Here is a 13,259-nt window from a genome sequence, read left to right as displayed (position 1 = left end):
ATGCACTATAACCTTGAATCTATCATTTAAAGCACCTTTCAGAGTCACTTTAATTAGTGAAATGATTCTTCATCCTAAATAGTTACCGTAAATGTAAAAAAATCATATGTTATTATTATTATTCAATTCTTTTATATTTTAATTAAACAAGTGTTTTCAATTTAAATTTAAATTAGATAACTAGTGTTGTCATGGACGAGCATATCAATTTGAATGAAGATGTTTTTAGTAAACATGATAATGTGCAGGGGAAGTGTATAAAGTTGTTTCTAATTAAATGTTCAGGGTGATGATTCTATTTTATTGTAAAAAATCTGTGCAACCAAACTTTGCGTTTACAGCTGTTTTTGTTCCATGATTTGGCATAAGAAAGGTCTTCATAACTTTGATGTAATTTAACATCTTAATATTTGATGAACTCTACTGCAGGAGTTGGCAAAGATGGCAAATATATATACATATATATATATATATAACATCTCGAACATGTATGAATGTATAAATGAAAAACTTTTTACAGTGAGAACTATTAAGAACTAGTATGCGGATTACAATTAAAAAAATGCCAGTTAAAATAAAAACATATTTTTAGATTACAATAGGAAAAATTATAGTGTAATATAAACATATAGTGATGTAGTTTTAGATGTACTAATGATAACAAAATGTTAAGGATAATTAAGCATTAGCGTATATAAATACAATATTCTACAACACAACATTATTCACTTTTGTTTTTCTAAGAAAAGAATAAGATGATAGCCACTTTAGTGGAAAGTTTGATAGTTCACAGATTCGGGAAGCTTCTATGTATGAGATGCAGCAAAAGAAGGAAGTGTTAGGTTCATAACAGCTATGGGGGAGGCTAACCATGACCTCCTATAGGTAATGGAAAACCATGGAAGAGGCATATTTGCGTATGCGGTTCTTCATCGCAAACACCATGTGTTCCAACTCATGCATTGGACTATTTTTACTCTCTAAAACAGAACCATGGTTGGTCATTGGTGCTGTATATGGCCTTTTAAATTCAAATTAGATTTTTTTTTCTTGGGAAAGACTTCAGTTCCTTAATCTTGTTTTTGAAGAGTATAGAAGTCAAACATGTGTTTGCTGATTTATGCTTTGATCTTAACCTTTCAGATATACATATATGTTAGTGTTTCTATATAGTGATTTCCTTTAATACATGTTTTGCATGTAATGATGCTCATTTTTTGTGTTAGAATTTAAAAGTGGTCTGTTGAGAGGCAAAAGAATTTGCTTTGCATACTTTTATGAGGTTGAAGAACTTATAGCTTGCATTTGAAATGATTTTTCATGACTTTGATTTGGTGATTGCGTTGGATCTTTTTGTGCTCTATATATAAATTTTGTATTATTATTATGGGTTTTAATCATACAAAGGGATTAAACAGTCAAACAAACATTAAGGACTTGCACAATAGCTAAGAATTTAGGTTGGTTCATCCATTTCCTCAACGTTGACTTTGAGTTAAATCTTAAATCATTAGGACACTACTCCAAGACAATTGCACCTCTTATCTTTTCCTCCATCAGCACTGGATCAACTAGCACCGACAGTTGTTGCTCCTATATAGGTACTTGAACTTAGCCAAAAGAGTTGTTTAAAATACACAATTACGAATAGTTTTAATTCATTCTTTTGCACGCTTTTTAAAGTGGATTAATTTGACTTTTAATTGCATTTTGTAAATCTGTCATTACAGTAGATTTGGTGGGAGGTGGAACAATCATATACGAAACAATAAAGTCATGTTCTCAATCTAAATTCTTTTTGCCTTCAAATCACAACATTCACCATAATTCATCTTCTCTTGCCACGGTATGTAAACTTCTCAAGAGTTTGATTTAATTTACAATATTTAAGTATTTTCTTGTTTATGTCAAATAATCTTCAGCATAAAAATTCATAATACTAGTACAATGACTTAAATAAGATGATATTTTAGTACAACCTTTTATGTACAATATCATTAAATTTATGTTCCTTAGGTGCATAACTAATGTGTAATTTAAGCTTTATGGTTTAAATACACAGAATATGAAATGGTTTCATACCAATTGAGATTGGATGTATGATAGATGTTATATTGGTAGAAGGGGTTTGAAAGAAATTTTTGTAAGTGGAGTTGAGGAGTTTGTCATCAAAGCTTGTCAACAAGAGTCTTACATGAATGAAAGGAAGACTAGATGTCCATGCAATAAATGTCATTCTACGCATATTTTTCCAATTGAAACAGTTAAGCTTCACCTTTACAAAAATGGGTTTATGCCTAACTACTATGTTTGGATTGATCATGGAGAACAAGTCCCAAATGCTAATGACAATCGTATGGGTGCTCCAAATGAAGAGCCTCCAAATGAATAAGCTCAACGATTTTATAAGCATTTGTTTAAAGGGGCATCTGTAACATCCCTAAAAGATATTACTTAATTAAATATTTAAATATATAAAAAGAAGCTTGAACGTCGCAACTTCATTAATATCCACCGCGGAAATAAAACAAAATTTAATGTTCAACTCGACAATCGTTTAATAAAGAAAAATAATTCCAAAAGCTTTTACAAGTTTCAAATAAAACTTTAAAGCATGGTAAATCCCTAGCTCTAATTCCCAGCTAGTCCCTCTCTCCATCTCGAGTGTTAGCAGCACTACCTGTATCATCAACTGCTCCCGTGTAAAATTACACGATCATCGCCAAGCACATACAAAAAGGGTGAGCTCAACAATATATATAAAAATCACATAAATTAAATAATAGAAAACACCCAATCTTATTATCATGATTACATCTTGGTTACATTCTCAACACGCCCCAATGTTGTTCAACTACTAACATACAACAAGGTTAGTCATGCACTCAGGATTCCTGATGCTCACACGAACCTGCCCGCTCGTGGTCCTGCCTCTACGAACCTCCCCGCTTGTAGTACTACTCTACGGACCTACCCGTCCGTAGTCCAACACATGTGATCCACAAGCTACGTACCTCCTCGCACGCAGCATCTCTCAACTGTGAGCACGGAACATACGAACCTACCTCGCTTGTATCCCCACAAGAGAGTAATCGAGTATGAACCTCCCCGCTCATACCACCACATGTTATCCACCATCCATGAACCTACCCGCTCATAGCACAACATCTCCATGTTTCATCAAAGTGTACAAACAATACACATAAATTGCACTAAACTCGTTTGGGCTACAAGCCTTAGCTTAAGCGACCAGGCCTGTCTCGCTCAAGCTAAGATTCCTCGCCTGAGCTAGCGTGCAAACAGGGTTCACGTGCGAAGGCTCGCTTAGGCGAGTTCATCTCGCCTGGGCGAGATCCCACTTCGCTCAACACAACAACACTCGCCTAGGCGGCGAGACATCAGATCACACAAGCATCAACCACGATTTCTCGCTTAGGCGAGTACCTCTCGCCTGAGCGATGTACTCTATCGCTCAAAACATGGGCTCCTCGCCTGAGCGAGACCCTCGAGCACAACCCCACGTTTTCACGAATCCTCGCCTAGGCGAGCAGCTCTCGCTTGGGCGAGATGTGCAGACACAACCCAAAATCTCTTTTATGCTATTCTCGTCTAGGCGAGCCTAGTTAGCTCGAGCGAGAATAGAGGACCTATTCTTTGTCACACACACAAAGAACAAAACCAATTGCCAAAAATCACACTCCACTATGCTAAGTAATTCATCACTGATTGCAAATGTCAAGAGCACGAATTATACACCAAATTGATCCCCAATCAAGCGAAATTGAACCACAATCCATGAACAATACCACCAAACCCCAACATTTCCATACACTCTCATAAGGGTTTAATTACATTACAACAAAACAACCCAATACCCCAATTAACAGCACAATTGTTAAAAAATTCACATGGAAGAGTTACACAAATCAGTGCACATTACAGAATACACCAAGTTTCTCAACAAACGTATAAATGCATGGAAAGGAGCTCCCCTAACCTGGAAATCCTTACTTCTAATGGTTTCTCAACTTTGGCTTTGTGGTACCCAAAACCTTTTCTTTTCTCTCCCAAAATAAAATGCAGTTTTACTCATAATTCCCAACTCACCTTTTTCTCTCAAGTTCGTGCTCCTTCCCTCTCTCACAATTTTCAATCTCCAAAACCCTCTAATTGCTTTGTTTTTACCCTTTTATATGACCCCTAATTGTGACTAATAAAAAGAAACCGAAATTAGAGTTAGGGATGGTTTGATTGTTACTCAAGGCTATTACTTAGTGACTTTTCAGCCCCTCTTGGTTTCTGCTAGGGTTTTTAATGCCCTTTCACTTGCAACCCACAATGATATTTACCAAAAATAAAGAGATTAATTTCGTTTTAAACAGGATTTGAACACACACCCCTGAAGTTCCAAGATCAAAGCATAACCACTTCAACCAAGTCATGTTCGTGTTAATTCCTCAAATTCTATAATTATGTTATCACACATTTCCATACACTCTCATAAGGGTTTAATTACATTACAACAAAACAACCCAATACCCCAATTAACAGCACAATTGTTAAAAAATTCACATGGAAGAGTTACACAAATCAGTGCACATTACAGAATACACCAAGTTTCTCAACAAACGTATAAATGCATGGAAAGGAGCTCCCCTAACCTGGAAATCCTTACTTCTAATGGTTTCTCAACTTTGGCTTTGTGGTACCCAAAACCTTTTCTTTTCTCTCCCAAAATAAAATGCAGTTTTACTCATAATTCCCAACTCACCTTTTTCTCTCAAGTTCGTGCTCCTTCCCTCTCTCACAATTTTCAATCTCCAAAACCCTCTAATTGCTTTGTTTTTACCCTTTTATATGACCCCTAATTGTGACTAATAAAAAGAAACCGAAATTAGAGTTATGGATGGTTTGATTGCTACTCAAGGCTATTACTTAGTGACTTTTCAGCCCCTCTTGGTTTCTGCTAGGGTTTTTAATGCCCTTTCACTTGCAACCCATATTTACCAAAAATAAAGAGATTAATTTCGTTTTAAACAGGATTTGAACACACACCCCTGAAGTTCCAAGATCAAAGCATAACCACTTCAACCAAGTCATGTTCGTGTTAATTCCTCAAATTCTATAATTATGTTATCACACATTTCCATACACTCTCATAAGGGTTTAATTACATTACAACAAAACAACCCAATACCCCAATTAACAGCACAATTGTTAAAAAATTCACATGGAAGAGTTACACAAATCAGTGCACATTACAGAATACACCAAGTTTCTCAACAAACGTATAAATGCATGGAAAGGAGCTCCCCTAACCTGGAAATCCTTACTTCTAATGGTTTCTCAACTTTGGCTTTGTGGTACCCAAAACCTTTTCTTTTCTCTCCCAAAATAAAATGCAGTTTTACTCATAATTCCCAACTCACCTTTTTCTCTCAAGTTCGTGCTCCTTCCCTCTCTCACAATTTTCAATCTCCAAAACCCTCTAATTGCTTTGTTTTTACCCTTTTATATGACCCCTAATTGTGACTAATAAAAAGAAACCGAAATTAGAGTTAGGGATGGTTTGATTGCTACTCAAGGCTATTACTTAGTGACTTTTCAGCCCCTCTTGGTTTCTGCTAGGGTTTTTAATGCCCTTTCACTTGCAACCCATATTTACCAAAAATAAAGAGATTAATTTCGTTTTAAACAGGATTTGAACACACACCCCTGAAGTTCCAAGATCAAAGCATAACCACTTCAACCAAGTCATGTTCGTGTTAATTCCTCAAATTCTATAATTATGTTATCACTAACATAATCCTACATATTAAAACTAGTATAACTCAAAGAACACACAATTAACATACATAGGACTCGAACCCAAGTCCTCTCACACAATCAAAGTACTCTTAACCACATGAGCTAGCACTTTTCCACGTCACCATAATTAGCATTAAATACCATAAAGGTTTATACTACCCACATTTATTAAATAATTATTAATTTAATTATTTAAATTTCTCGGGTCTTACAGCATCTAAATCAAAATTATCAATATGTGTGAAATTATTAGCTTGGAAGTCTAATTGGAATGTCCCTAATCAATGTTTGGATTTTATTACAAAAATGCTTTTAAATGTAACACCCATGAATGAGAATTTGCCAAAAAGTTATTATAATGGTAAGAAGTTAGTGTCAAAGTTGGGATTAGAAGCTAAGAGGATTGATTATTGTGTGAAGGGTTGTATGCTTTTTTATGACAATGAATATGGGAAAAATGATGGAGGTCTATTTCAATGCAAATATTGTAACAAACCGAGGTATCATGCCCCAAAAGCTGGAAAACATAGAAACAAACCAATCCCAATTAAGTCAATGTTCTCTTTCCCTATAATTTCAAGGTTAAAGAGATTATTTGCATCCATGGAGAGAGTAGATCAAATGACATGGCACTATGATAATAGAAAGGATTCAGATGTCTTACGTCGTCCATGTGATGGTCAAGCCTGGAAACATTTTGATCGAGTACATGCAGATTTTGCCGTTGAACCGCGTAATGTACGACTTAGTCTATGCTCTGATGGATTTAACCCATATATTCAAGCATCTGCCAAGCCTTATTCTTGTTGGCCAGTAATTGTTACACCATATAATCTTCCTCATGAAATGTGCATGTCTAAACCATATATGTTTTTGAGTTGTCTCATTCCTGGACAACGTAATCCAAAAACAAGTATTGATGTTTATTTACAACCTTTGATTGATGATCTTAAGAAGTTATGGAGTGGTGTTGAAACATATGACATTTCAAGGAAGGAAAATTTTACGATGAGAGCAACTTTGATGTGGACTATTAACGATTTTCCTGCATATGGCATGTTATCTGGTTGGGGGACTCAAGGTAAATTTGCATGCCCATATTGCATGGAGCATACAAAGGCCTTTAGATTACATAATGGAAGGAAAAATAGTTGGTTTGACTCACACCGTAGATTCTTGCCCCATGATCATACATTCAGGAGGAATAAAATAGCTTTCAAAAAGGACAAGTTGAATTGGGTGGGCCACCATCTTTCTTGACCTTTGAACAAGTTTGACATGTAATTAGGGATGTGCCTAAAGTTATTGATAATCCTCCTCTATCAAAATTACTAGGATATAGAGAGTGTCATAATTGGACGAAAAGAAGCATATTTTGGGATCTTCCATATTGGAAAGATAATCTGTTAAGACACAATCTTGATGTTATGCATATAGAGAAATTTTTTTTTGAGAACATCTTGAATACTGTGATGGATGTTAAAGGTAAGACAAAAGACAATGATAACGCAAGGAAATATCTAACATTGTATTGTAGGCGACCAAATTTAGAGTTAAAGTTGCATACTAATGGAAAGATGTTAAAACCAAAAGCGAATTACACTTTAACTACTGAGGATGCAAAATCAGTTTGTCATTGGATCAAAGAGCTTACAATGTCCGATGGTTATTCTTCAAACTTGTCAAGATGTGCTTATGTAGATAAGGGGAGGATGTTTGGGATGAAAAGCCATGATTGTCATGTGTTCATGGAGTGTTTACTTCCTATTGCATTTAGTGCATTACCTGCTCATGCTTTGAACCCACTTATTGAAGTCAGTAATTTCTTTAGAGATTTGTGCTCTACAACATTGAGTGATTGTTACTTGGCAAAAATGGAAGAAAACATTGCAAGAATTATTTGCAAGTTGGAGAGATTATTGCCCCTTGCATTCTTTGATTCAATGGAACATCTCCCTATTCATCTTGCACATGAAACAAGGCTTGGTGGACTAGTTCAATATAGGTGGATGTATCCATTTGAAAGGTAAGATCAATATCATAGAATTTGTTTAATGTTTATTAATTCGTTCACACAACAATACACTTATCCTCTCTAATTTGATAGATTCATAGGTGATTCTAAACGATCAGTGTAAAATAAGGCTCGAGTTGAAGGATCAATTTGTGCGTGGAGCTCTGCCCATGTTCAGGGAAGAAGTCAATTCATTGGTTAACCCATAAAGAGTGGAGCTCTGCCCATGTTCATGTATTGATCAATTGCACTAAAGTTAAGCCATACCTTGAGTGAGTATTCAAAACATTTGATTTCATTTTAGTTATCAATTTACATCACTTAAAAAATTGATCTTCAATATACTATTAAAAATTTGTAGCTCATTCTTACAATCTTAACAAGTACACGAATCAAATCAATCAACTCATATACATGTACATTTCCCCGAGTGGTTCAAAGTTCAAGTATGTATCTTTCAAATTCAAAAAATAAGTTTTGTATTACATGTGTAATAAAATTTCACAAGTAATGTTTGTTACATTGTAGGTTAACAAAGAGCTTTTAAGTGTACGAAACATACACTTACGAGAATTATCACATGGTCCTTTTACATGTGTTAATGAATGGCACACATATTTTGTAAATGATTATAAGTTTCACACTCATGCATGGAACAAGGGGAAAAAACCATAAATATTGGTGTTTATATCAAAGGACTTATAGAAGGAGGTGAAGATGATTTTTATGGCATCATTCAACATATATATGAGTTAGAGTATAATAGTTCAAGTTCTCCTAAAAGAGTGGTTGTATTTTATTGTGATTGGTTTGATCCATCACGTAGAGGTACAATAGTGGATCTTAAATATGGAATGGTGGAGATTCAAATGGATAAAAGGTATTTACCTTTTGACCCATTCATTCTTGCGAGTAATGTAAGACAAGTATATTATGTGCCATATCCCACATCAAGAAAGGACAAACAAGGTTGGTGTGTTGCAATCAAAACTAAGCCAAGAGGTCGTATAAAAGCTATTGATATGGAAGATGATGTTCCTTATCAAATAGATGAAGTATCACATTTAAATGAAGTTATTGAAGTTGAAGGTATTTCGGGATTCCAACATTCACAAGTTGGTCTTGTAGAAGTGGATGAACTGGATCAGGAGTTTGAAGGCAATGATCTAAAAGATGACAATGAAGAGGAAGAGTTTGAAAATTATGAATCAGAACAAGACTTTGACATTGAAGATAATTATTTTGAAGTAGATAGTGAAGAAGGGGAACTTGAAGAAAATGATTTTCAAGAAAACAATGAAGAAGAGGAATTTGATGATAATGATGATGATGATTGAAGAAAATGTTGTTAAATACCTATTCCTTAAAGTTATGATTGTTATTGAAAATGTTTATACACTATGTTGTTTGTTTATAATCTTGTTATGTTGCTTTCTTTCATGATTGATAATTGTTTTCTTATTCCATTTTGTATTTATAGATATTTTGTATTCATAGATATGTCAGCAGGAGGTTGTAATCCACCACAACCGTCGTTGCCATATGGCAATAAGAGAAAAGTGGTAACAAAAAAGAAAAGGCCAAACTATGTACTTAAAATAGATGTCCCACCACCAACTCCAACACCTCTACCTTCACCATCCCCAATTGTGGTCAATAGACCCACCCAATTAGGTGTTGATGCTACAGCTATATCTTCCCCATCCCCAATTGTTGCATCAGCACCTTCTCCATTACCTATAGGGCCTTCGACATCATCAGTACCGTCACCATTGCCAGTGTCTTCACCATTGCCAATGCCTTCTGGAGTCCATCATTCACTTATTGAGGAAGGTCTTGAAGTGTCTACCAATCAAGCTGATGTGCAATCAAACATCCAGGAGGAACCCATACGTCGTGCAGACCTTCCTATGATTTCACCTCAAGCTCATGGGTAATGATGAATATAACAAGTTGTTTGTATTATTTGTTTTATCAATTTATTATATACTAATTTTTTCACAAAATTCTCTTCTTAAGGTTTTATCTAGGTAGGTTAGCAACCAATGCCATCACAATGACCATTAGGCAACAATACAGTAAGCCAAGGCCTACATGGGGTTCACTAACTAGTGAAGAAAAAGAGAGATTCTTCCAACGTTTTAAAGTAAGTTTTCTCATATTTAACACTCAAACATGCAATTGTCACATTGTTGATATTTTTTGAAATTGTCTTTATATAGAGGACGGTCAACTGGAGACCTGAAGATGAGGATCACATAAAAAAAACTTTCACTCAAAAGCCTCACATAGGCTATCTGAGATGCTTATGATAGCGCGAAAAAATGGAAAAAAATTTGAGTGGATGTTTGATGATATTTGGAATTCTCTACTAGCAATTTGGAATTCTCCTCAGTATCATACAAAGTGTTTACAAGCCCGACAAAATCGAGCATCTGAAATAGGTGGGAGTTTGCATACAGGTGGATCCATTACTATACATGAGCATGCAATTCGCATGGTAAGTGTAACAAACAAAGTTTGTTTTTCTTTCTTTATAACATATATTAACCATATTGTTTATAGGAGAAGGAATTGGGTCATCCACCACATATTGATGAAGTTTTCAAGCAAACTCATGTACGAAAGACTAATGGAGAATTTGTGGATGAACGATCTAGGAAAACACATGTAAGTCTAGTATTTCAATTTTTGTTGTTGTTTCTTTTATTAGGTTATGAATTGTATATATGAATAAAATTGTCTTTGAATAATAGGACGAATTTAAGAGCATATATGCTCAAGCTAGATCAGAAGCTACATCTTGTGTTGGGCAATCTGAATCATCCCCCATGGATCCTATAGAAGAAGAGAGAATAAGGACTGATAGTTGGGTTCTTGCTGCAGGTGGAAAGAAAAAGGGTTGGATCTATGGGATTGGAGTGGTTACTCGTACCAAACATGTGGACAAACTCACATATCATGGAAGTTCAAGTCACTCTTCAGAAGAGATTGTCCAGCTAAAACAAGAAGTTTTGAATTATAGGGAGGATAATGAGAGGTTAAGCCAACGATTACAACAACAACAACGACAATTTCAATCCTTTGTTAGTGTTGTCCTCCCTTTCCTTCCACCAGATGCACAAACTACATTACAACAACAACAGCATCAAGAGCAACAACACCAACCACAACAAAGCCAACCTCAACAAGACCAGGAGCAACCATAACTAAACAATCAACAAGAACGACATGACCACTCTGAATATTAGGCCTTCAGATGTTTGTACTTCTTTATTATGTTAGCACTTTTAGGTTATGTTTTGTTAGAGTTTGATTACCATTATATCTGTGAACACTTTTTGGGGACTACATTAGATTATGTTATGTTAGCACTTTTATTAGAACTATATTAACACTTTTAGACCGAATTGTTGACACTTATTTTGTTTATAACTTGGATTTGGATTATGTTATTATCTTTGATTTGGATTTTGTGTTTTTTATAATTAACTTGGATTTGGATTAAGTAAATATTGCTTGTTGGTGAAATTTCATTGCAATTGACAGGAAATGTAAAAAAAAATTGAAAATGAAAAAATATAGTTTTCAATTTAAAAAGTATATTATTACATACAGATTTACATATGGAATAAGCTGTATAAAATTGCACCATTATTATATATGGATCATTCCGTATGTAATACATTTCATATTACATACGGATTTGGTTCGTATATAATTTACATACAGATTATTCTGTATGTAATATACACATATGTATCCTGATCAATTACATACGAATTTTTCTGTAAGTTACATACGAAATTTTCCATATGTAATTCATCGAGAATTACATACGGAATAATCCGTATGTAAATTACATACAGATTTTATTTCTTACGAAAAATTTCGTATGTAAAGTTACATACAAAATATTTTCTGTATGTAAATTTTTCGACGCCTGGTTTACATACGGATTTGTTTTCGTATGTAATCCGTAGATAATATCTAATTACATACGGATTTTATTCATTACATATAGATTTTGTCCATAGAAAAAATTAATTTTTTTTGTAGTGCTTGTGTTTTAAACCAAAATCATTGACACAAACCATCTCCAAAAACATTTTTATCCAGAAAAATAAAAAAAAATACAAAAATTCATCCTAATCCCATCACTATTCACCTACACAAATCATCATCAATTCATCCCCTAAACCAAAAATCAAAAACTCAAATATCTCTGTTTATTAATCTTCACTACTATACAAGAAAAAAGTCACACAATATGTAAGACCCGATAAAAATTAAATAATTATTAGATAAATAATTATTTAATATAAGTGTGGGTAATGGAATAATATGACACTTAATGCGAGAGTTATGTAAGGAATAGTACTAGCCTAAGTGGTTGATAGTACTTTCTCATGTTGAGAGGACTTAGGTTCTAGTCCTATGTATGTCATTATTGTGTTAATTTAATTGCTTGTTATTTTTAATAATATGTTTGACCATGGTACGTGATATTATATTCCTAGATGTGTAGGAATTATCATAAAACATGAATTGGTTGATTGGTTGTGTATCTGTTTGATAATTGAGTGGACGTGGGTTCAAAACCTTGTTGGTGCGAAGTTGATTTTTTTATGCGTTTGGAACATATGTTGTGTGTATCTTTTCTATTTACAGAACTCTATGCTTCGTATTTGTTCTGTACATATGGTCCTCATTTACTTTATCTTTTGCGCTATTTTGTTTTGTTTGTGTGCTTCCTTGAAGTCTATCACGTTTTGCATTTTAATGGCCTATATATATGAAAAATCATGGTGGTTATCTTTTTTCCTTTTTTCTTCTGAGGCTTGTGCTTGTCACGAGTATCAATTAAGAAAAAAAAAAGTTATGGAATTTAATCCTCACGATGAGACCCACAGTGATGCAACCAAAGTGTTGTTTGGAATTAGGTTTTGCTCATGGCTTGGTACATTGGAAGGACCCATTGCATTCTTTTATTTTTTTCTTTTTGTTTCATGGTACAGACAAGAAATCCACCTTAGCTTCTTGTTTTAATATTATTTAATGCACATATTTGCTTTTCATGGGACTTTTGTACATTCTAGTGTGGTGCAGTACACACCTTAAGTGCTTAGCAATATATTCTTTTAGTTTAGTTGAAAGAAAATTCAAGAAGTTCAATTGGTGGATTTTATGCAAACGAAAGTGACTAAAATAGGAGTATTAAAATAAAGGTTCAAGTTTGGGTGCCAATTCGTTTGAAGTTTAGGTGTTTTTGGCAGTGTGTATTGCTGAATTATAAAGTGAAACGAGTTTTATTTAGTGGTACTAAAATAAGGATTATATAGTATATGGAATGTTTAAGTCATGTATTTTATAAATGGTGTTTAAGCCATTGGGAAATCTGGTCATGTTCGGGAATTTTTGTGGCATTTACGCCGTG

At 34.2% G+C, this 13,259-nt stretch overlaps 1 protein-coding gene and 1 pseudogene across 1 annotated transcript; both read left to right on the top strand.

The window, feature by feature from the left end:
* Window positions 1-6,411: 6,411 nt before the first annotated feature.
* LOC146881778 (uncharacterized) lies at window positions 6,412-9,159 on the top strand (annotated as a pseudogene).
* A 965-nt stretch (window positions 9,160-10,124) lies between these two features.
* LOC146881777 (uncharacterized) lies at window positions 10,125-11,031 on the top strand. The gene is made up of 3 exons (XM_085669339.1): window positions 10,125-10,322; window positions 10,388-10,492; window positions 10,579-11,031. The coding sequence occupies exons 1-3, from the start codon at window positions 10,125-10,127 to the stop codon at window positions 11,029-11,031; spliced, it is 756 nt and encodes a 251-aa protein (XP_085525465.1).
* The last annotated feature ends 2,228 nt before the right edge of the window (window positions 11,032-13,259 follow it).

The sequence above is a fragment of the Vigna unguiculata genome, chromosome 11 (assembly GCF_037176805.1).
Source record: "Vigna unguiculata cultivar grain cowpea cultivar isolate G323 ecotype 2 chromosome 11, ASM3717680v1, whole genome shotgun sequence".
In the NCBI taxonomy this organism is placed as follows: Eukaryota; Viridiplantae; Streptophyta; class Magnoliopsida; order Fabales; family Fabaceae; genus Vigna; species Vigna unguiculata.
This window is presented reverse-complemented; position numbering and strand designations above follow the sequence as displayed.